The sequence below is a fragment of the Bos grunniens genome, chromosome 2 (assembly GCF_055505025.1).
Source record: "Bos grunniens cultivar Pamir isolate PY7600 chromosome 2, Bosgru_T2T1.0, whole genome shotgun sequence".
In the NCBI taxonomy this organism is placed as follows: Eukaryota; Metazoa; Chordata; class Mammalia; order Artiodactyla; family Bovidae; genus Bos; species Bos grunniens.
In genome coordinates, this window is record NC_141166.1 from 110849902 (window position 1) to 110874954 (window position 25053).

A 25053-nucleotide genomic window follows, 5' to 3' on the forward strand; every position below is an offset into this window, starting at 1 on the left:
AATGATGTATAACCTAACCACATTTCTTTAAGAATGTATTTGAATATAAAATGGCAAACTTCAGCAATGCAAAGCCGCAATTAATTTTGCCCCAAACTTATAGTATGATGATAGTATCATCAGGACTTAGTGGTGAATTGGAGAGAGATTAGGGAAGAGAGAAGTGTTACAGCGTCTGCCTGAATTGGGCTCCTTACCCTGCTTCAGACTTCAATCAAATAGAAACTGCAAGACACTGAGAAACAAAGACCAGTGAAAAGGCTTTGCTTCCTCTTCATATCCTATCAGATGCCCTACACAGCCCATGCTATGCTGTGTACTTACAGATTCACACAAAGGTTCTAGCTTTCTGCCCAAAGAAGTGTTCTTCAATAGTCCAGACAGTACTGGGCCCCTCAGCGGCACAGACTTGTTTAGTTTTGAGAGTTAATATAGAGAAATGAGAACTATAGCCTATAGGGTGGACATGTTTTACTGTTCCTGCAAAGGCAGGGAATGTTCTATCCACTTTAGTACTTTCCCGAGAGGAGAGAAAAGTTGGTATTTTCAGGGGGCTGTGGAGCAGAAGGCAGAGAAGGCAGAAGGCAGAATGGGGAAGAACTTGGATAGGTGAGGGAAGGATCGTCTAAGGAAGGAGGCACTGAAAACAGAGAAGGTAACAGAGGAAGCACAAGGGAGGATAATTAAGTAAGAGAAAGACTGACCTTAGAAAACACATCTAGGTTGGGAAAGACACAGAAAGGTTGTGATACCCAGAAAATATGAAGGGCAGGGGGAAGAGGAGATGCTATGAGGACATTGATGTTGTATGGCCTTTAGCTTTCCAAAAAAGTAAGCAAAGTGGTCTCAAAGTTGGGAATGGGCTGTGGACTCCAGGGAAGTGTTAAATCTTTGAAATAGCCAATATGACAAATATGATAAAGAGTTTATTAAAGATGGATGTAACTATTACTCAATAGCACAGAAAACCCAGGTAGAACTTCATCAAATAGCAATGTATTTTAGTGGAATTAATCAGTGTCTAAGATAATGCATGCAGAGCATTCAGGAGACCATTTGGCATTAGAACCTCCGTAAAATTGTACCATTAACACTGTCACCTTTTCCATCTATCATCTCTCGCAATTCTTAGCCACAGGAGCCGGAGGAGACAAAGAAGATACTGTGGTCTTCAGGTTGGAGACTGGGTTGGATGGACATTATGGGTGGACATGGGGGCAAAAGAATCTGAGTAGGAGTGTATCCCCGAGGCCTTTTGGGAGTGTGGAAGAAAAGTGAAGCCAGAGCGGTTTATTGACTTTGAACATGCGTCTGGGTCAGGGGACTGGTGGTTACAATGAAGACAGAGAGCAGATGCAGTGAAAGGATGGTGAGAAAAGAGGTTGTAGAACTGAATTCTCAGGAACCTTTGAGAGATTACTGGGAACTAGTCACAGCACAATTGTGGACAGCTTCAGTAGAGGAGAAATAAAAATTTTTAAAGAATCAACAAAGAAGACTCTTGAAATCACAATGTGAAAAGAATTAACAAAGTGATTGGTTCAGTTTGGCCACTCAGTCGTGTCTGACTCTTTGCGACCCCATGGACTGCAGCACGTCAGGCCTCCCTGACCATCACCAACTCCCGGAGTTTACTCAAACTCATGTCCATTGAGTCGGTGATGCCATCCAACCATCTCATCCTCTGTCATCCCCTTCTCCTCCTGCCTTCAGTCTTTCCCAGCATCAGGGTCTTTTCAAATGAGTCAGTTCTATGCGTCAAGTGGCCAAAGTATTGGAGTTTTAGCTTCAGCATTGGTCCTTCCAATTAATATTCAGGACTGATTTCCTTAGGACAGACTGGTTGGATTTCTTTGCTGTCCAAGGGACTCTCAAGAGTCTTCTCCAACAGTTCAAAAAGCAGTTCAAAAGCATCAGTTCTTCAGCACTCAGCTTTCTTTATAGTCCAACTCTCATATCCATACATGACCATTGGAAAAACCATAGCTTTGACTAAACAGACCTTTGTTGGCAAAGTAATGTCTCTGCTTTTTAATAAGCGGTCTAGGTTGGTCATAACTTTTCTTCCAAAGAGCAAGCATCTTTTAATTTCAAGGCTGCAGTCACCATCTGCAGTGATTTTGGAGCCCCCCCCCCCCCCGCAATAAAGTCCCAGCTCTTGTCTCAGTGATAAGAAAGTGTTGACTTCCGAATTTTTAAAATTCAAATCAAGGCAAGAACAATGTGTTTAATACCTAGAAGGGGGGCAGGTCTGCAAAAGACTAGTCAAGTGCAGTAGTGAGAAGAAGGGAAAGAGTAGAACAAGGAGTGATTGGTAGAGTATGGGAAAACCAAAGCCTGGTATCAGGAGAAGGAGTGAGAGAGAAAGGCAAATGGGGGCCAAGTGCTGGAGAAGATGACTTAAGAGTGTGATGTGAACTTTTTCGAGGAGAGAGACTGGTCAGGGAGAACAATGGATGGGAAAAGGCAGAGGGGAGCAAGGAGGAAGCTCCTTTCCCCTATTCCCTCACTGTAAGTGGGTGGAAGGTGGGGTAGGGGCGAACAGGAATGTTATAGGGAAATGGTCCATTTCAGCTGTGATGAGGAAATAGATGAGTATTCAGGAGTGAGGTTAGGAATCATGGGGGGCTTATTCACAATAGAGCAGAAGCTGTACTATATATTGTCAACTGAAAAAAAATGTACAACCTAAAAATTGAGAGTTATGCTTTACTTGGTGGACACAACTGAGAACTTAAGCCTGGGATACAACATCTCAGATAACTCTGGAGAACTGCTCCAAAGAGGCAAGGTGGGGATCCAGGATACGTAGAAGTTTTTTTTTCTTTTTTCTTTTTTGCAATGAAGACCAAATGGTCAGAACATCCAAAGATTACAGTTAATTAAAGAAAACCAGATATCTCAAGTTAAGGAATTTAGTGCCTCTCTATGTATGGGAAGATACAAGATTGTGGGCTCCCTGGAATCATTCCTTTGATATGCACCTTAGCTATCTGGGGCCAGCATCCTGTGCTTTCCCATCCTGCGTCTCCTCAGGGTGCACCATTCAGGGTGGGTGGAGCAGTTGACTGCTCAATGGTGGGCATCAGGCATCAATTTCCATCCTGAATTCCCTTAGAGCTCACCATCAGTGAGGTTGTAATGTGATGGCCTGATGGCTGCAACATCCTTTGTTCATGGATAAGGCAGGCAGTATTTTTCATTCACAGAATAAAAAAAGGGCTTAAATGGTGAGGTCCCAGGTGCTGTCTCCTGGTCTAAGCATTCTCTTCTGAATGGTACAGTTTGGGGGGGACAGCTAGACTGATCCATTCCCTTTTCACATTATGTTGTACTATCTGAGATTTGATACCAATTTTTGATGCTGATTAAATGAGTGAAACTGTTGGAATTTAAGTTTTTCCAGTAATTTATAATTTTGCTGTAGCATATGTTGAATTCAGGAACAGTAGAGAGGTTATGTACCCAAAGCTGACTCTCTCTTGAAGGAGGTTAAATAACCCTGATATTCCATGAACAACAGTTTAGAGTTACATTTTTACTTAACCTGTCAGGGATACTGTGAAACAATTTGGCCATTTCCCTTACATCAGCTCCCATTTCTTTGACTTTCAAAAGGACTTTTTCCCCAAATCACTTTTGGAAATCCCTGAATTCATCAATATCATCTGGTGTGTCCTATCACTATCAAAGTTAGAGAAGATATGAATTTTTAAAAAAGCACTTCACAAGGGTTAGTGGGAGAAGAGTAAAAACCACTGTCTACAGTGGCCGTGGAGGCAGGGAAACCAATGGTTGGCTGTGCTGTGACCTGACCCTCTCCCACCTCCCAGCTTCCCATTGTGGATTCAGCTTCTGGCCTCAGGAAAATTGCAAAATCCAGCCTGTTGTTCCTTCCCCAGTGGGTGGTTTGGGATTAGCTGAAACCACAAATGTTAAACCCTCAAATGCCAAGGGTCTACTACCAAGGTTAAGTTGCTGGTTGTTTCCTGCTCTGTTTAATGGATTTTGATTATACTCTTGCAATTTGCCTAAGGCTTTAAAACAATGATTAAAACAATGACCTCAGCTTTTCTGATTTCTTTTCAAACAGCAGCAATGACCTTTAAAAACAGATATTTACTTCACTGCTTAACTGCTGAGCTTTTTCCAGTAAGTCTTGCTCACTTGCTTCCTTTATTACCTGTAAACATGTAACGCCCCAATACACACACACACACACACACACACACACACACTGTTGGTTTCTGGAACTCCTGTGTAAATGACGAATTTTGAATGATTACTTCATCAAGTGCTGAAGATGATTGACATATAGAAGGTTAAGGATTTTCCTAACAGACAAGAAACAAATCCATACCATAAAGAAGGCTGAGGGCCAAAGAATTGATGCTTTTGAACTGTGACTCTTGAGACTCCCTTGGACTGCAAGGAGATCAAACAAGTCAATCCTAAAGGAAATCAGTCCTGAATATTCATTGGAAGGACTGATGCTGAAGCTCCAATACTTTTCCACCTGACTTGAAGAGCCAACTTATTAGAAAAGACCCTAATGGTGGAAAAGATTGAAGGCAGGAGGGGAAGGAGGATGAGATGGTTGGATGGCATCACCAACTCAATGGACATGAGTTTGAGCAAGCTTTGGGAGATGGTGAAGGACAGGGAAGCCTGCCAGGCTGCAGTCCATGGGGTCGCAAAGAGTCGGACATGACTGAACAGCGTATCTGTCTCTGTCTGTCCATAACTAAGTGAATTGATGTTTAATTTTCTGCTGCTGTCACTGATTCTTACTGCCTGGAGAAGGTAGCTATGTCAAATTAATTTAATATAATTGATAAGATGCTGATTTATTGGAATTACGGTCAAAACTATGTTTAAATGAAAAAATAGGGTGATACTTTGGAGATTTCCCCCCAACTAATTCTTGTATTTTTTAATCTTTGTATTATAATGTTTATTTGATACATATAAGCTTAAATTTCAGATCAAGATAGACTAATGTACTTAAAGTTATCTAGGTGGTAACTTCATTCATATTTGGCTCTCAGTAGGATGGTATTAGTCTTCCCAGATGACTCAGTGATAAAGAATCCGCCTGCCAGGCAGGAGACTCGGCTTCCATCCCTGGGCCAGGAATATCCCCTGGAGAAGGAAATGACAACCCACTCCAGTACTGTTGCCTGGGAAATCAGGTGGACAGAGAATCATGGTGGGCTGTAGTCCAGTTCAGCTCAGTTCACTTGCTCAGTCATGTCCAACTCTTTGCTATCCCATGGACTGCAGCACGCCAGGCCTCCCTGTCCATCACCAACTCCTGGAGTTTATTCAGACTCATGTCCATTGAGTCGGTGATGCCATTCAGCCATCCCATTCTCTGTCATCCCATTCTCCTCCTGCCTTTAATCTTTTCTAGCATCAGGGTCTTTTCAAATGAGTCAGTTCTTCCCATCAGGTGGCCAAAGGATTGGAGTTTCAGCTTTAGCATCATTCCTTCCGAAGAAATCCCAGGGCTGATCTCCTTCAGCCAAAATAAATTCTCTCACTGCTTCCACTGTTTCCCCATCTATTTGCCATGAAGTGTTGGGATTGGATACCATTATCTTAGTTTTCTGAATGTTCAGTTTTAAGCCAACTTTTTCACTCTCGTCTTTCACTTTCATTAAGAGACTCTTAGTTCTTCTGCACTTTCTGCCATAAGGGTGGTGTCATCTGCATATCTGAGGTTATTGATATTTCTCCTGGCAATCTTGATTCCAGCTTGTGCTTCCTCCAGCCCAGTGTTTCTCATGATGTACTCTGCATATAAGTTAAATAAGCAGGGTGACAATATACAGCCTTGACGTACTCCTTTTCCTATTTGGAACCAGTCTGTTGTTCCATGTCCAGTTCTAACTGTTGCTTCCTGACCTGCATACACGTTTCTCAAGAGGCAGGTCAGGTGGTCTGGTATTCCCATCTCTTTCAGAATTTTCCAGAGTTTGTTGTGCTCTTCACAATCAAAGGCTTTGGCATAGTCAATAAAGCAGAAGTAGATGTTTTTCTGGAACTCTCTTGCTTTTTCCACGATCCAGCGGATGTTGGCAATTTGATCTCTGGTTCCTCTGCCTTTTCTAAATCCAGCTTGAACATCTGGAAGTTCATAGTTCACATACTGTTGAAGCCTGACTTAGAGAATTTTGAGCATTACTTTACTAGTGTGTGAGATGAATACAATTGTGTGGTAGTTTGGGCATTCTTTGGCATTGCCTTTCTTTGGGCCTGGAATGAAAACTGACCTTGTCCAGTCCTGTGGCCACTGCCGAGTTTTCCAAATTTGCTGGCATATTGAGTACAGCACTTTCACAGCATCATCTTTTAGGATTTGAAATAGCTCAACTGGAATTCCATCACCTCCACTAACTTTGTTTGTGGTGATACTTCCTAAGGCCCACTTGACTTCACATTCCAGGATGTCTGACTCTAGGTTGGTGATCACACCATCGTGATTATCTGGGTCGTGAAGATCTTTTTTGTACAGTTCTTCTGTGTATTCTTGCCATCTCTTCTTAATATCTTCTGCTTCTGTTAGGTCCATACCATTTCTGTCCTTTATTGTGCCCTCTTTACATGAAATGTTCCCTTGGTATCTCTAATTTTCTTGAAGAGATCTCTAGACTTTCCCATTCTATTGTTTTCCTCTATTTCTTTGCATTGATTGCTGAGGAAGGTTTTCTTATCTCTCCTTGCTATTCTTTGGAACTCTGCTTTCAAGTGGGTGTATCTTTCCTTTTCTCCTTTGCCTTTTACTTCTATTCACAGCTATTTGTAAGGCCTCCTCAGACAACCATTTTACCGTTTTGCATTTCTTTTTCTTGGGGATGGTCTTGATCCCTGCCTCCTGTACAATGTCATGAACCTCTGTTCATATTTCTTCAGGCACTCTGTCTATCAAATCTAATCCCTTGAATCTGTTTGTCACTTCCACTGTATAATCGTAAGGGATTTGATTTAGGTCATACCTGAATGATCTAGTGGTTTTCCCTACTTTCTTCCATTTAAGTCTGAATTTGGCAATACGGAACTCATGGTCTGTGCTATAGTCAGCTCCTGGTCTTGTTTTTGCTGCCTGTATAGAACTTCTGCATCTTTGGCTGTAAAGAATACAGTCAATCTGATTTTGGTATTGATCATTTGGTGATGTCCATGTGTAGAGTCTTCTCTTGTGTTTTTGGAAGAGGGTGTTTGCTATGACGAGTGCTTTCTCTTGGCAAAACTCTATTAGCCTTTGCCCTGCTTCATTCTGTACTCCAAGGCCAAATTTGCCCGTTACTCCAGCTTGTCTCTTGACTTCCTACTTTTGCATTCCAGTCCCCTATAATGATAAAGACATCTCTTTTGGGTTAGTTTTAGATTGTCAGTCTTCATAGAACTGTTCAACTTCAGCTTCTTCATCATTACTGGTCGGAGCATAGACTTGGATTACTGTGATATTGAATGATTTGCCTTGGAAACAAACAGAGATCATTCTGTTGTTTTTGAGATTGCATCCAAGTACTGCATCAGACTTTTTTTTTTTTTAACTATGATAGCTACTCCATTTCCTCTAAGGGATTCTTGCCCACAGTAGTAGATATAATGGTCATCTGAGTTAAATTCATCCATTCCAGTCCATTTTAGTTCACCGATTTCTAAAATGTCGATGCTCACTCTTGCCATCTCCTGTTTCCTGTTGAGTCACGAAAGAGTCAGACACAACTTAGCAACTAAACAACAGGATGAAGTTACACCTAGATGTGCTTAGTCACTCAGTCGTTTTCGACTCTTTGTGACCCCATGGACTGTAGCCCGCCAGGTTCCTCTCTCTGTGGGGATTCTCCAGGCAAGAGTACTGGAGTGGGTTACCATGCCCTCCAGGTGTACCAAAAAATAATGGTACACCTAGATGGTCTGACATTATTTTTCTCATGCTAGGTCCATGATTAAATAATTATAGTCAAAAGTTTCTTTCATCTGTCCTGTTATCAGGAGATACACTGAAATGGAAATAATGACTTGGAAGAAATATTCAACATCACTGTCTTTGTTGGAGTAATAGTACTCTATCCCCACTTTGAGTAACATTTTCCGTAGTATATGAGAGCCACTGAATGTGATGATAAAGGAAAGGTTTCTCTAAATGTATCCAAATTGTCAGCATGTCTCTAAGCTTTGTATATAGCCACAGAATCTTTGTCTTAGACTCTTGAGGACCGCCACCTGTGATTCCAAGCCTCTCCCTTACTCATTTTCTTCTCCATGCCCAACAGATTTTACTTACTTATCTGGAATCTGATAAGCGGGTTAGTCATTTTTCGCCTCTACTGGCTCCTCTCTCGGGTGGAGGGTAGGGCTCTGATCCTAAGTGTGGAGGGGTGGAGGTAGAGGTGGCCTTCCCAGTGGTCCTCCTGTCACAGGGCAGCTGTCTAAAAGACAATCAGGCATTTTTCAATGCAGAGTTTAACCTCTAATTAGCACATTCCCTTGTCATTATTAGGCTAAAAGATTTTGTTTCCTTCGTACTCTTCAGTTATAGTTTAGAGGCCTTCCTTCTATCTCTTTGTTCTTTTACATAGTCGGGGTGGAGGGAAGAATGTATCCTGCCACACCTATGTGAAGCTCTTGCTGCCCTGTTAGACCTACCTACATTGAAGTTACTGCTTCCACAGGCAGAGCTGATGGACAGGAACAGGCTAAGGCTTTAAATAGTCACTTTGGGACATAATATATCTTATATGATCAATATTATTCATAGGGCCAACAGCTCAAATAAAGAAGTCCACAGGTCAGTGATGAGACATTAAAAAGAACTCACAGAAATGGTTTTAACCTAATACAGATATAGAGATTAAGCTATAGTGATGGCAACAGCACTCCAGGGTTTATTCTCTCAGTGTCTGAGTCAGCTTCATACCCTCTACAGCTCCTTTCCTCCTCATAAACTGGACCTAAGGCATTCCAATGGCACCCCACTCCAGTACCCTTGCCTGGAAAATCCCATGAACGGAGGAGCCTGGTGGGCTGCAGTCCATGGGGTCGCGAGGAGTCGGACACGACTGAGCGACTTCACTTTCACTTATCACTTTCATGCACTGGAGAAGGAAATGGCAACCCACTCCAGTGTTCTTGCCTGGAGAATCCCAGGGACGGGGGAGCCTGGTGGGCTGCCGTCTATGGGGTCACACAGAGTCGGACACGGCTGAAGTGACTTAGCAGCAGCAGCAGCAAGGCATTCCAAAAAATCCCTCTATCCTGTGTCCCATCTGTGCCCACTCTTGTTTTAGAGGAGCTCCTAGGCTCCACCTCTGGCTCTGTCTCACCCACTCTTCAGATCCAGTGATTATTTCCTTAGACTTGATGTTTCAGACTTTCACTCATTCCCACCTTACTTGAGTTGGGGACTCAGATACCAGTTTCCTCTTTTCTTGAACCCTGAATCCTTAGGTCAACCCTACTCACCACTACCTCCCCCACTACCACACAAAACCCAAACTCTGAGAACCAGCCTAAACCAGAGCTTTGAGTCTCATCTTCTGTAAGCTTTAACCCCCAAACTCCATTTATCTGGAAATCCAGGCGTGGCAGACAATGTGCTTAGGGCCTCATAAAAACTAATAGAAAGTCTGGCAAAAAACTGAATTTTGAAAATGTCTTCTAAATCATCAAAACTGTAATTCCTTACCATAACTCTTAGTTTAATAGAATACTTTTTGCTTACTTTAGTGAAGTTGCTCAGTCGTGTTTGACTCTTTGCAATCCCATGGACTGTGGCCTACCAGGCTCCTCCATCTGTGGAATTTTCCAGGCAAAAGTACTGGAATGGGTTGCCATTTCCTTCTCCAGGGGATCTTCCCGACCCAGGGATTGAACCCAGGCCTCCTGCATTGCAGGCAGATGCTTTACTGCCTGAGCCACCAGGGAAGCCCTTTGTTTACTTTATCCACCATTTATCTATCTCTCCATCCCTCTAAGCTTTGGAATACTAGATCCAGAGTTGGATACAGTTGGAAATCTGTAATGTTCACATTAAATAAGGAAGTGTTCAACAACTGATAATAGATGCTATTCTCAAATAAGGCACTAGGTGGAGCATGTGAATTTAAAGGAAATTTTAAGTTGACAGTTCAGTTCAGTTGCTCAGTTGTGTCCGACTCTTTGTGACCCCATGGACTGCAGCACGCCAGGCTTCCCTGTCCATTGCCAACTCCTGGAGTTTATTCAAACTCATGTCCATTGAGTCAGTGATGCCATCCAGCCATCTCATCCTCTGTAGTCTCCTCCTCCCACCTTCAATCTTTCCCAGCATCAGGGTCTTTTCAAATGAGTCAGTTCTATGTGTCAAGTGGCCAAAGTATTGGAGTTTCAGCTTCAGCATTAGTCCTTCCAATGAATATCCAGGATTGATTTCCTTTAGGATGGACTGGTTGGGTCTCCTTGCAGTGTAAGGGACTCTCAAGAGTCTTCTCCAACACCACAGTTCAAAAGCATCAATTCTTCAGCACTGAGCTTTCTTTATAGTCCAACTCTCACATCCATACATGACTACTGGAAAAACCATGGCTTTGACTAGACAGACCTTTGTTGGCCAAGTAATGTTTCTGCTTTTTAGTATGCTGTCTAGGTTGGTCATAGCTTTTCTTCCAAGGAGCAAGCATCTTTTAATTTCATGGCTGCGGTCACCATCTGCAGTCATTTTGGAGCCCCCAAAAATAGTCTGTCTCTGTTTCCACCGTTTTCCCATCTGTCTGCCGTGAAGTTATGGGACTGGATACCATGATCTTAGTTTTCTGAATGTTGAGTTTTAAGCCAACTTTTTCACTCTCATCTTTCACTTTCATCAAGAGGCTCTTTAGTTTTCTTTGTTTTCTGCCATAAGGGTGGTGTTATCTGTTAACCAGTGACAACAAATTATTTAACTCTAGAAAACTGTAAAAAAAATTAAACCAAATTTATTTTGAATAATTTCAACTAAAAATGCATAAATATAAAACCGTGTAACACTTTGAATAAACATGTAATCTAGGGTAATGTCAATTTTAAAATATAAAAATTGGAGTAAATAATTTTTTCTCTTTATTCTCTCCAAACCTTTCCAGTATCCAAAGCAGGAAAATGAAGCAGGTAGCAGTTTCAGAGGAACACTAGTTGAGGAAGATAGAGATATGGCTGGCATATTTTTTTTCCCCTGGTTGAGAAAATGAAGTGGCCTTTATCAGAGTGGAAATACCTTACATCTACATCAACTTCTAGATTGCTAGTTTCAATTTTGGGAGCAAATAATTCTAGGAAATTTAATTGCTTATACACATGAGAAAAGGTCATACATTGCTAAGGACAGCAGGTTAGATCTTTTAAAAGGTTTTTCTTGTTTATAAAATATTACTGGAGATTTTATGAGAATCAAGCTCATATTTGCAGACAACATCTGCATAATTCCTGGAGGTTAAATCTGTGAGACAGATAGATTGGTGTATAGATTAACTCTACGAGTTCAGAAGATAATAGTTTCAGTCCTTCAATATTGCGTTGTACGTGTTCATAGTTACAGTCAGGACTTTGTAGTCGAGTTTATTTATTTGTGATACTGCAACTGAGGTTTGTCAGTGCTTCCATTTTTAGTTGGTTATAAAAATGCCACACAGTGTGAAGATTGACATCCGTGTATGCAGATCAGGCTGACTTCAAGTTCAGGTCAGGAGTTACTGGAAGAAAAAAAACTCCTAGGAAACTTGCCATTTTATTCAATGATATTTTGAATTCTGATTCCCTCAGTCAGCCTGTTACCACGTACCTTTGAGAATATCATGCATTGTGTCCAACATATTTACTTGCATTCAGTACGGGGAGAGAATGGAGAGTCCTTATTCTGGAACCAGGGCTGACTTTCTTTGTTATTAAATTCCTGACTTTCTTTGTTAAAAGATGCTTGAAATAAACTCTAACATAACCTATTTCATATGATTGCAAGCTATAAGTTTAGGAAGGATATAAACTAGCTGAATTTCAAATGATGAGAATTTAATTAGTTTACTAAAAATATGTTACAGTATTTGGTTTTATGATGAACTTTAAGGGAAAAAACCGATTGGGTTTTATGTGAAGAGGATTTGGCCAGAAATATGGACCTTCTTGCTTTTTTATTTAGCAAAGTGGCTAGATAGAAGCAGCTCTGAGTTTTTATAAAAAGCTGTTTTCCAAACCTATTTTTCTTTCATATCACTAATATGATAGAATAGAGATGAATAAACTGTTCTGTTTAATAACAATTTTTAAATGCTTAGGTTATAAATTTGATTTTACTAAGTAAAATTAAGTTTCATCCACTTTGGAGCTTTATATGAATTAGCAGAAAAGTTGATTCTAGTACTAGAGATGACTAATACCTGCTTAAAATATTCCTTCTTCAAATCTATCACTAATAGGGATCAGGAAGTAACTTCTAATTTAATAGGCAGGAAGTTTTAAAATGCCTGGGGAGCAACAGCCCCTAGAGAAAATCTCACAAATATATGCAAGGGGATGCAGATAAAGATACTGAGTGCTGTTTTGTTTATAATAGTAAAAAGCTGGAATCAGCCTAAATGCGGATCAATATAAGACTGGGTAAAGAAATTGGTAGACAGGGCATCAGAGGGAGAGACACAGTGAAACCATACTCACAGAAAACTAGTCAATCTAATCACACTAGGACCACAGCCTTGTCTAACTCAATGAAACTAAGCCATGCCCTGTGGGGCCACCCAAGACGGGCAGGCATGGTGGAGAGGTCTGACAGAATGTGGTCCACTGGAGAAGGGAATGGCAAACCACTTCAGTATTCTTGCCTTGAGAACCCCATGAACAGCATGAAAAGGCAAAATGATAGGATACTGAAAGAGGAACTCCCCAGGTCAGTAGGTGCCCAATATGCTACTGGAGATCAGTGGAGAAATAACTCCAGAAAGAATGAAGGGTGGAGCCAAAGCAAAAACAATACCCAGTTGTGGATGTGACTGGTGATAGAAGCAAGGTCCAATGCTGTAAAGAGCAATATTGCATAGGAACCTGGAATGTTAGGTCCATGAATCAAGGCAAATTGGAAGTGGTCAAACAGGAGATGGCAAGAATGAACGTCGACATTCTAGGAATCAGCGAACTAAAATGGACTGGAATGGGTGAATTAACTCAGATGACCATTATATCTACTACTGTGGACAGGAATCCCTCAGAAGAAATGGAATAGCCATCATGGTCAACAAGAGAGTCCGAAATGCAGTACTTGGATGCAATCTCAAAAACGACAGAATGATCTCTGTTCGTTTCCAAGGCAAACCATTCAATATCACAGTAATCCAAGTCTATGCCCCAACCAGTAACGCTGAAGAAGCTGAAGTTGAACAGTTCTATGAAGACCTACAAGACCTTTTAGAACTAACACCCAAAAAGATGTCCTTTTCATTATAGGGGACTGGAATGCAAAAGTAGGAAGTCAAGAAACACCTGGAGTAACAGGCAAATTTGGCCTTGGAATGCGGAATGAAGCAGGGCAAAGGCTAATAGAGTTTTGCTAAGAGAATACACTGGTCATAGCAAACACCCTCTTCCAACAACACAAGAGAAGACTCTACACATGGACATCACCAGATGGTCAACATCAAAATCAGATTGATTATATTCTTTGCAGCCAAGATGGAGAAGGTCTATACAGTCAGCAAAAACAAGACTGGGAGGTGACTGTGGCTCAGATCAGGAGCTCATTATTGCCAAATTCAGACTTAAATTGAAGAAAGTAGGGAAAACCACTAGACCATTCAGGTAGGACCTAAATTAAATCCCTTATGTTTATACAGTGGAAGTGAGAAATAGATTTAAGGGACTAGATCTGATAGAATGCCTGATGAACTATGGACGGAGGTTCGTGACATTGTACAGGAGACAGGGATCAAGACCATACTCATAGAAAAGAAATGCAAAAAAAGCAAAATGGCTGTCTGGGGAGGCCTTACAAATAGCTGTGAAAAGAAGAGAAGCGAAAAGCAAAGGACAAAAGGAAAGATATAAGCATCTGAATGTAGAGTTCCAAAGACTAGCAAGAAGAGATAAGAAAGCCTTCCTCAGCAATCAATGCAAAGAAATAGAGGAAAACAATAGAATGGGAAAGACTAGAGATCTCTTCAAGAAAATTAGAGATACCAAGGGAACATTTCATGCAAAGATGGGCTCAATAAAGGACAGAAAGGTATGGACCTAACAGTAGCAGAAGATATTAAGAAGAGGTGGCAAGAATGCACAGAAGAACTGTACAAAAAAGATCTTCACGACCAAGATAATCACAATGGTGTGATCACCAACCTAGAGTCAGACATCCTGGAATGTGAAGTCAAGTGGTTCTTAGGAAGCATCACCACAAACAAAGTTAGTGGAGGTGATGGAATTCCAGTTGAGCTATTTCAAATCCTAAAAGATGATGTTGTGGAAGTGCTGTACTCAATATGCCAGCAAATTTGGAAAACTCGGCAGTGGCCACAGGACTGGACAAGGTCAGTTTTCATTCCAGGCCCAAAGAAAGGCAATGCCAAAGAATGCCCAAACTACCACACAATTGTATTCATCTCACACACTAGTAAAGTAATGCTCAAAATTCTCTAAGTCAGGCTTCAACAGTATGTGAACTGTGAACTTCCAGATGTTCAAGCTGGATTTAGAAAAGGCAGAGGAACCAGAGATCAAATTGCCAACATCCGCTGGATCATGGAAAAAGCAAGAGAGTTCCAGAAAAACATCTACTTCTGCTTTATTGACTATGCCAAAGCCTTTGATTGTGAAGAGCACAACAAACTCTGGAAAATTCTGAAAGAGATGGGAATACCAGACCACCTGACCTGCCTCTTGAGAAACGTGTATGCAGGTCAGGAAGCAACAGTTAGAACTGGACATGGAACAATAGACGGGTTCCAAATTTCCTATTTTCCAAATAGGAAAGGGAGTACGTCAAGGCTGTGTATTGTCACCCTGCTTATTTAACTTCTATGCAGAGTACATCATGAGAAACGCTGGGTGGAAGAAGGACAAACTGGAATCAAGATTGCCGGGAGAAACATCAATAACCTCAGATATGCAGATGACACCACCCTTATGGCAGAAAGTGAAGAAAAACTAAAGAGCCTCTTGATGAAAGTGAAAGAGGAGAGTGAAAAAGTTGGCTTAAAGCTCAACAGTCAGAAAATAAAGATCATGGCATCTGGTCCCATCACTTCATGGGAAATGGATGGGGAAACAGTGGAAACAGTATCAGACTTTATCTTTTTCGGCTCCAAAATCACTGCAGATGGTGATTGCAGCCATGAAATTAAAAGACGCTTACTCCTTGGAAGAAAAGTTATGACCAACCTAGATAGCATATTCAAGAGCAGAGAGATTACTTTGCCAACAAAAGTCTGTTTAGTCAAGGCTATGGTTTCTCCAGTGGTCATGTATGGATGTGAGAGTTGAACTGTGAAGAAAGCTGAGTGCTGAAGAATTGATGCTTTTGAACTGTGGTGTTGGAGAAGACTCTTGAGAGTCCCTTGGTCTGCTAGGAGACCCAACCAGTCCATTCTAAAGGATATCAGCCCTGGGTGTTCTTTGGAAGGAATGATGCTAAAGCTGAAACTCCAATACTTTGGCCACGTCATACGAAGAGTTGACTCGTTGAAAAAGACTCTGATGCTGAGAGGGATTGGGGGCAGGAGGAGAATGGGGTGACAGAGGATGAGATGGCTGGATGGCATCATTGACTCGATGGACGTGAGTTTGAGTGAACTCCAGGAGATGGTAATGGACAGGGAGGCCTGGCATGGTACGATTCATGGGGTCGCAAAGAGTCAAACACGACTGAGTGACTGAACTGAACTGAATAAAGTGGAGTGGGTCACAAAGGGATTTAAAACAAACAAGATAAAATATGAGCATTTCTTGATTCATTGGTATTTGCTATATTATTCTCTAAAGTTTTCTGTAGCTTTAAAAATTCCCCAGAAAATGGGGAGTGGTGCTGGTGGAAGCAAGAGGGGACCTCAAGGGAAGTACCTTAATGAGAATTATGTGTCTGATGCTGAACAGAAAATAATGTGAGGAAGTACTGTGGTTGGCATTTAAGAAAAGCAGATATGAGTATTATATGGGCCCATTTGGCAGTGCTCCTCACCGCAGCTGAAGGCTTGAATGCTGGAGCACCCCTTTCCTCTGGAATTTCTGCAGTGATGAGAGAGGGCTGAGGGCTTGGACTAGGCTTGCTCTTCCTATCCCTTCTCTTAAGTCTCTGAACGTGTTGTGTGATAAGACAGTGGCTGAATTGTTCTTGTGGCCTAGTTTCTGATATATTTTTTACTGCCTTAGTACTAATATTCTCTGGATAAACTCTAGGCATGAAAGGATGCACACCAAAAGACCCTATCATGTGGAAGATGCTGAAAAATACTGCCTTGAGGATGACTTGGTCAATATGGAGGTCCTGGATGAGGTACTAAATATTTAATAGGCAATTTTCACCAAGGACATTTGTTTCACACGACTGGTCTGATCTTTCTGTCGTAGACCATGTTCTCCTAAGGTCACTTGAGACTTGGTTTGTGTAGCCCTGGGATGAAACTCAAGGATGTTTGGCTGCTGTGACTATGATCCCGTGTTGTTCTGTGTTCATTTATAGTCCCCTAAATGTCCTAAATGGTGAAGAGAAAAGGATTTGGAGTTTTCCCTTGAAGGCTTTTATATTCCAGGCTTAAAAGATGTTTTTATATCAGCTGAAATTATTTTCTGTTTATAGAACAGTGCAATTTAACCCTTAAATTAAGACAGTTGTTTGTTCTTCATAAAGAAGAGCTTCATTTAGGGAAATAGTGAAGCTAATATAGCTTGAATTCCAAATTTGAAAATTGTGATAATCCCCATTTAAAATATGCATGTTTAATAGAGCTGTTAATTGCATTGGGCCTGCTTCTGCTGTTTCTAACTCTGGGGACCCTTAAATGCAATGTATGAATCACTAAAGTGTGATATAAAAGTGTTCAATTCTACATTCCCACCACATAAATTTTAAGTGTAATGCTTTGAAAAATGAAGTTACAATTTATCTGTACTTTATTAATAGGAATGGCCTATTAAATCGCATTCTGAATAGAACATTTGGATGGGGTCAAACAGTTTTTTAATAATAACAAAACTCTTGTCAGATATGTCAGTGTTTTTTAGCAAGTCCTAAATGGGCTGAATTCTTTTAAATAGTATATTCCTAATTTTTTTCTTCTTTCAAGGCAAATATCTGCATTTAAGATCATTAGGGTCCTAATCAATAGGGTATAATTTAAATGGACTATTTTAATCTTTTGGAGAAAATTATTCTTGTAAGAATACACTTGTTGTTATTTTTAATATCTCTTCCTTGACTAGAAATAATGCTTACTCTCGGTACTATTTATCCTCTTCTTAGGATACAATTATTCATCAGCTGCAGAAGCGTTATGTGGACTTACTTATTTACACATATGTTGGAGATATCTTAATTGCCTTAAACCCCTTCCAGAATCTAAGCATATACTCTCCACAGGTAAGGAATGTTTTTGAGCATGTGGCTCCTTAACAGGAAATTTGAAATCTCAAGGAAAAATGAAAAGGGAGAAAAAGTGAGAATAAAATACCATGGGTGGACATACCCCAAACTGAAAATAATAGTGCAACAACATTCGTACACTTTGGGGGTGACTTTTAAGTTAAGATGTAACGATATCAGCTAACGTTAAATTAGCATTTACTGTATACCGGGCATTGGGTTGCCTTGGATATTTCTCATGACCCTGCATGATGGGTACTGTTAGTAAGCCTATTTGGCAGATGAGGAGACTTCACATAGTGAAGTTAGTGTCCTTGAATAAGCTATGGAGCCAGTAAGTGAAGAACTGGGATTTGAAGTCAGGCCTGTAGACTCCAGAGACTCTGCTCTACAGCCTCTCTGATGCCACAGTTCCCCTGAAAAGTGACACAGCTTTGGTTTTATGGGCAAAGGGTATTGGGACATTAGAAGAGTTCTTTAAATTAATGTTTTTCAGTTTTCCAGACTGTATCATGGAGTGAAACGTGCCTCAAATCCCCCCCACATATTTGCATCAGCAGATGCTGCTTATCAATGCATGGTTACTTTCAGCAAAGATCAGGTAAGAACTTAACTGTCCTTCCCCACCAAGTCCCACAGTAGGATGTTTTCTGTCCTCCTTTGCAGCTCTTGAGTTTTCCTAAAAACTTGCCATTCTGGTTGCTGATACTGACTCAAGGAAATAGGCAATGAAATAGTAGCTCAGTGGGACAGGAGTAGTGATAAACTAGAGGAACAAGTGAATGTAGAAACCCTTTTCAAGAAATGTGAGACATCTTCCTCAAATACACTCATTTTCCCTGGTAAAATATAATAGAAGGTGAAATTCGCTCAGTCATGTCCAACTCTTTGCCACCCCATGGACTGTAGAGTCCATGGAATTATCTAGGCCAGAATACTGGAGTAGGTAGCCTTTCCATTTTCCAGGGGATTTTCCCAACCCAAGGATCGAACTCAGGTCTCCCACATTGCAGGCAGATTCTTTACCAGCTGAGCCACAAGGGAAGCCTAAGAATACTGGTGTGGGTAGCCTATCCCTTCTCCAGCAGATCCTCCTGACCCAGGTATTGAACTGGGGTCTCCTGCATTGCAGGCATGTTCTTTTCCAACTGAGCTATCAGGGAATCCCTAATATATATATAATATATATATATATAAAATCCCTAATATATAATAAGATAATTCTAATATGAGAACATAGAGCTAACACAAAACTGATGACATGGTAATGACTATAATAAAAACAAGATGGAGAATGACAGAAATTAAGTTCTTTCCTAGGAAGGTTTCAGAAAGTTCATGGTCCAGTCCTTTTTGTAGGAAATACTGCACACAGGCTGATAATGGTCACGTACCGCACTGTTTAGCTGCTAAGAAATTGTGATGAATTGGGTAAAAACTGCACAAATCTTAAACTCAATGCTATTAACACAAAGCTCACCCATAAATTGTAACTGTCTGGACTTCCAGTTCACAGTGGTAGCATATCCAACCTTTGGCCCTTCCTTTACTTGTAATATGTATTTTTTCCCTGGTGTGTTTATTCTGCTTGAAATAGAAACAGTCTAATTTCATGAGAAATTTTTATGAGAGAAGCACAATGTATAAATTTCCTGAGACCTGTGAAATCCAGTTTTGGATTTGTTGAGGAACACTTGAAATAGTGCAAATTATAAAATGGAATACATGGATTAACTATGGGTTAGAAACTTGGCTTCTCCAAATTATTACCTTTCCCAGAGATTTGTGAAATGTCCACAGAATTCATAGACAGGAGTAAATGAAGGGAGATATATGTGTTTTTCAAGTTACAAAGTTATCCCACTGTGTTATCTTTTTTCTGACACCACTTCTGACACCAAATGTTGTGTCTGTACCAACACTAGCCAATTCTGCAATTCCCTAATGCCAACCGGATGTCTAACAATTCAGTTCCATTCAATTCTGATACTAGCTATCCAGATTTAGCACAGACCTCACAGGTTCGGGGCTCAGTCCACAAGACCACCTGTACTTCAGCGCCAGTTGTGAATGGGGTGCCTAGGCTACCCACTCTTCTGCCTGGCTGACTACAAATTTAGGGATTCCCAGAATCCCCCTGAGGTTTGATAATTCACTAGAATGACTCACAGAACTCAGAAAAATACTTGTGTTTACTGGGTTTTGATAAAGGACACAACTCAGAAACAGCCAAATGGAAGAGATGCTTAGGGCAAGATATAGGAGAGAAAATGGTGCAAAGGTTCTATGCATTCTCTAGGCACAGGCCCCTCCCAGGCCTGCAACGTATTCATACTGGAAGCTCTCTGAATCTCGTTGTTCAAGAGATTTTATGACTCAGTCAGTCTCTAGCCCTTTTCTCCTCTCCAGAAGCTGGAATGGTAAAGCTGAAAGTTCCCTCCTCCTAAATCTTTTTTGGTCTTTTTTGGTGATCAGCCCCCATCTTGAAGCTATCTTGGGCTCCACCTTGAACCACTTGGTTAGCAGTTATATTTGCTTGAAAGGGACTTGTTTGTGAATAACAAAGGATGCTCCACCAGTTCTGTCATTCGGGACATTCCAAAAGTTTAGGAGCTCAGAGTCAGGAACCAGAGGCAAAGACCCAATATACGTTTTTTATTATACCACACCCACTAATCTCCTTTATACATAAAGAGCTCCTAGAAAAAACTGATAGAAAGACCAATAATATTTTTAAAAGAAGGCAAAGGATATATAGACTGGGCACAAAAAAGGAAAATATGAATGACATTAAACTTATGAAAAGATGGCCAATCTCACTCATAATAAAAGTGCAAATTAAAACTCTACCGAGATACAGTGTTTTGCCTATCAGAATAGCAGAAATCCAACATACCCAGGTGGTGATGCTGCAGGAGGGTAGGCACTGTCATACAGTCCTTAGGAAAGCCATTTGGTGTAATCTATCAAACTTATGAATGTGTTTACCTTTCGGTCCAATAATCCCATTTCTGGGAATTTATTCTACAAATGAACCTGCATAAATATAATGACCTATCCATAGGGCTGTTCATTGCAGTATTGTTTGTAGTGACATAGGGAAAAACTCAAGTATCCATTCTGACTGGTTAAATAGACTATGGTACATCTGTACAAAGGAGCCACAAAAGACTAAAAAGGTTAAAGAAGCTCTCAGTGTACTGAAATGGAAAGATCCCTAAGATGTATTGCTCAGTGAAGAGTTAAGGTGAACAGTGGTGGATGGTATATGAAAACCATAGCTGAACACACAGGATGGTTACTGTGCTATGAATTCTTCACCGACACTTCATTTTCTGTATCAGTGCATTGTCATCAGCGGAGAAAGTGGCTCTGGGAAGACGGAAAGTGCCCACCTGATCGTTCAGCATTTGACTTTCTTGGGAAAGGTAATGATGACCTGCTTTCTGTATTGTGGCTTGAAGTCCCTTCAGAGTTACTGCATATTTCTAAAATGATGGAAATACTGGATTTTATTAGGGGTACATAGAAACATTCCATCTTTATTATGCTCGCCTCCTGATTGCTAGGCCTTGTAAGATGTCAGCATGTCCTCCTCCTTTCATGTAGTGAAGAAAATAATGCCAGCACGAATTTACTAGATTTGGCAATTAGTTTTTCTTGTTCTCAGTATAATACAGTTAGCCATTAAGTAGTAAAAGTGGTTAAACACCAGAAGCAGGAGCAGGGGAGTCACTAAGATGATTAAAGGATTGGAAAGTAGAAATCTTTGAGCAAAAGTTGAGGGAAATAGAAATTTTTAGCTTGGTGAAATGGACATTGAAGATATGGCTATAAAAATAGCCTAGCAATTACTTATAAGCAGTGTATTATGAGACTAAGAACAAATTTAAGTATTTTTTTACAGAGGAGGTTTATTGAATATTATAATGAATAACTGAGAAAAGTGATGGAATCTCTCTAAAATTCTTTCTAAACTCTAGGCATTTTATCTGTCAAGGACTTAGAGAAGTGTGGCTGGTCATAAAAACTGACCTAATCTAGCCTCATCTGACACATGCACCTGGGGAGATGCTTATCTGAGAAAACAGTGCTGGTGGTTGATGCTAATTTCCCAAATGGAGTTTTTTCCCAAAAAGATAAATGTGATTTTTATGGACGAGAAGGGGTGTGTGGCAACTCTACTGGAGTAATGTTTCTGGAGACTCCACTGGACTGTTCTCTGTTTGGCACAGGCAGATAATCAGACCTTGAGAGAAAAAATTCTGCAAGTCAACTCTCTGGTGGAAGCCTTTGGAAATGCATGCACTGCCATCAATGACAATTCCAGCCGTTTTGGAAAATATCTGGAAATGATGTTTACACCAACTGGAGCTGTAATGGGAGCAAGAATCTCTGAATATCTCCTTGAAAAATCCAGAGTTATAAAACAGGCAGTGTACGTGCCCTATTTTCTCACTCTGGTTTTATGCTGCAGCATAGACAGGAGGCTCTGGGAATTTTTATGGCTACATTCCATTCTTTGTTCTTAGTGTCCCTGCCCCATTCCTACCCTCAGCCTCCCCTAAGGCAAGAAACTATTTAAGGAAAGGATACATGGTGATTTCTAACCTAAAAGATATTTACAAGCACAATAGAAAGGGCTGGATTGGGATTACTTTGGGATAGATATGCCCATTCCCTGGAGTTGGTTATACCAGGTAGAATTTAACAATATGCAGTTACTTTTATAAATTACTAGTTCCCTTAAAATTGAGCTTGTCTATTAAAAAAAAAAAAAGCACTGAGAATATTCCATATATTAAGTTTCCCCTAGTTTGAGAGAGGAAAAAGTTATTTTGTTTTAAGAAGAGCAGTATAGGAACTTGCCTGGCAGTCCGGTGGTTAGGATTCTGGCTCTCACTGCTGAGGGTTCAATCCCTGGTTGGGGAACTGAGATCCCACAAGCTGCATGGTGCGGCAAAAAAGAAAAAAAAAAAAAAAATAGCAGCATAGCGGTAATAGCATGGACTGTTCTTGGTTCAAGGCTGTCTCTGACATTTACTGTGTGACCTTGGGTATGTCACTGATAGCTTATGGAGAACAATGTCAGATTCATGATCTCCAAAGAAGATTTAGCCCTCATAGCTCAGTTGGTCGGAGAAGGCAATGGCAACCCACTCCAGTACTGTTGCCTGGAATATCCCATGGACGGAGGAGCCTGGTGGGCTGCAGTCCATGCGGTCGCAAAGAGTCGGGCACGACTGAGTGACTTCACTTTCACTTTTCCCTTTCATGCATTGGAGAAGGAAATGGCAACCCACTCCAGTGTTCTTGCCTGGGGAATCCCAGGGACAGGGGAGCCTGGTGGGCTGCTGTCTATGGGGTTGCACAGAGTTGGACACCACTGAAGCAACTTAGCAGCAGCAGCAGCAGCAGCAGTAGCTCAGTTGGTAAAGAATCTGCCTGCAATGCAGGAGACCCCGCTTCGATTCCTGGGTCGGGAAGATCTGCTGGAGAAGGGATAGGCTACCCACTCCAGTATTCTCAGGCTTCCCTTGTGGCTCAGCTGGTAAAGAATCTGCCCACAATGTGGGAGACCTGGGTTTGATCCCTGGGTTGGGAAGATCCCCTGGAGAAGGGAAAGGCTACCCACTCCAGTATTCTGGCCTGGACAATTCCAGGGACTATACAGTCTATGGGGTCGCAAAGAGTCAGACAAGACTAAGCCACTTTCATTTTCACTTTCAGGGACCAGTCTTGATCACGCAGAGCTTTTGTGTGGCAGAAGTTTTATTACAGTGAAAAAGGACAAAGAAAGCTTCTGACATAGACATCAGAAGGGGGACAGAGAGTGACCCACTAGTCTTATCAAGTCCTTATATACTTTTACCAGACCCACTCCCACAACATACATCTTAAGATAACAAGATTAGTCAGAAGATTCTTGTTAAGAAGGAGAAACATGTCCTTGAGCAAGATACATTGTTCTTATATAATCATTGCTGCTAAGTCACTTCAGTCGTGTCCGACTCTGTGCGACCCCATAGACAGCAGCCCACCAGGCTTCCCCATCCCTGGGATTCTCCAGACAAGAACACTGGAGTGGGTTGCCATTTCCTTCTTCAATGCATGAAAGGGAAAAGTGAAAGTGAAGTCGCTCAGTCTTGTCCGACTCTGTGCGACCCCATGGACTGCTGCCTACCAGGCTCCTCCATCCATGGGATTTTCCAGGCAAGAGTACTGGAGTGGGGTGCCATTGCCTTCTCCAATATAATCATTAGTACAGAGCTTAAGGAAAAACATAACTTTGAGCAAGATGAGTTGTTTTAATGTGTAATCATTAGCTCTGGGCTTAAAGAAAGTCTTAAAGATTGTTGTTATAATAACTCAGAGTTTAAGAAAAAACGTCTTATGTGATTAAGACAAAACAATACAGAAAAAAGGTTTATCCCTTTCTCCACCTCAAGGGCCCCTGACTCCTTATCAAGCTACCTAAGAATTAACGCTCTCATCACCTAACCTCTCTGAGCCTCATCTGTGAAATGAAAATGCTCCTAGAGCCTACCTCATGAGTTTGCCATGAAAATTAGTGAGTTTGTTTATGTAAAAGAACTTTTAAAAGTGCCTGGGTTGGTACATGTTATCAGAGAGTTAGCCTCTCTTCCTATTATTATTACTATTAGAGGACATCAGACTTCCTCAGGAGCATGGCTCCATTTATGCATTTACTATCTATTGAATTCCTGCTGCATACCAGTGTTATATTCTCTGTTGGGTTTGCAAGAGTAAACAAAATAGACAAGGTCCTAGTATTCTTGGAGCTTGGAGTAAATCGGGGATGAGAGAGGGATAGGTGCGGGACGGGTCACAGGCATTAAGCAAAAAAAAAAAATAAGCTTAATGCATAACAATTGTGGTAGGTACCAGCAAGCAATGTAAGGCACTCTGAAAGTAGAACAGGTGAAAGGGCAATAGCCTAGCCTAGGAGGAGAGGGTTTCCTGTGTGAGAGACATTTAATCTGAGCCCTGAGGATCACTAGAAGTCAGCCAAGGAGATGAGATGGGGACAGGAGTGGAGGGGTGGGGGAAGAGAGGAGCAAAGACAAGACTGAGGCCGGATCATGCAGGGCTTTGGAGCCAGGTTGAGGAACCTTATTCTAAAGACAATTCTTCTGAACCTTATTCTAAAGGTAAAAAGAAGCCATTTAATGTTTTGAAGAAGGGGAGTCACAAAACCCAACTTGCATTTTGTTATGATGAGATGATGGCTCTGGCTTCAGTGGAGCAAATGGATTGGAGACGATACAAGAAGTACTGTTACACTGAGACCACTAGGAGGCTGTTTTCAAATCAACCTGAGAGAGACTGTTAGCCTGAACTGAGGGGGTAGCAGTGGAGATGGGGAAGCAGGGGAGCTGATGAATCTGAGAGAGGTTGTGCAAGTAGAACCCACAGGACTTGTTTTAGGTTCAGAACCCCAGCATCTTCTT

The 25053-nt window shown here is 41.2% G+C and overlaps 1 protein-coding gene across 4 annotated transcripts in view; it reads left to right on the forward strand.

Moving 5' to 3' along the window:
* MYO3B (myosin IIIB) overlaps positions 1–25053 on the forward strand; it is a 519880-nt gene that overhangs the window by 252731 nt on the left and 242096 nt on the right. For all 4 annotated transcript variants that reach the window (XR_015147500.1, XR_015147505.1, XM_086357182.1 and 1 more), the window contains exons 10-14: positions 16399–16495; positions 17462–17578; positions 18078–18182; positions 20926–21009; positions 21817–22019. Coding sequence is in view for 2 of the 4 variants with exons in the window: in XM_086357182.1 (XP_086213308.1) it covers positions 16399–16495; positions 17462–17578; positions 18078–18182; positions 20926–21009; positions 21817–22019 (606 nt within the window). In the remaining 2 variants the exon portion in view is untranslated. The remainder of the gene's footprint in view (positions 1–16398; positions 16496–17461; positions 17579–18077; positions 18183–20925; positions 21010–21816; positions 22020–25053) is intronic.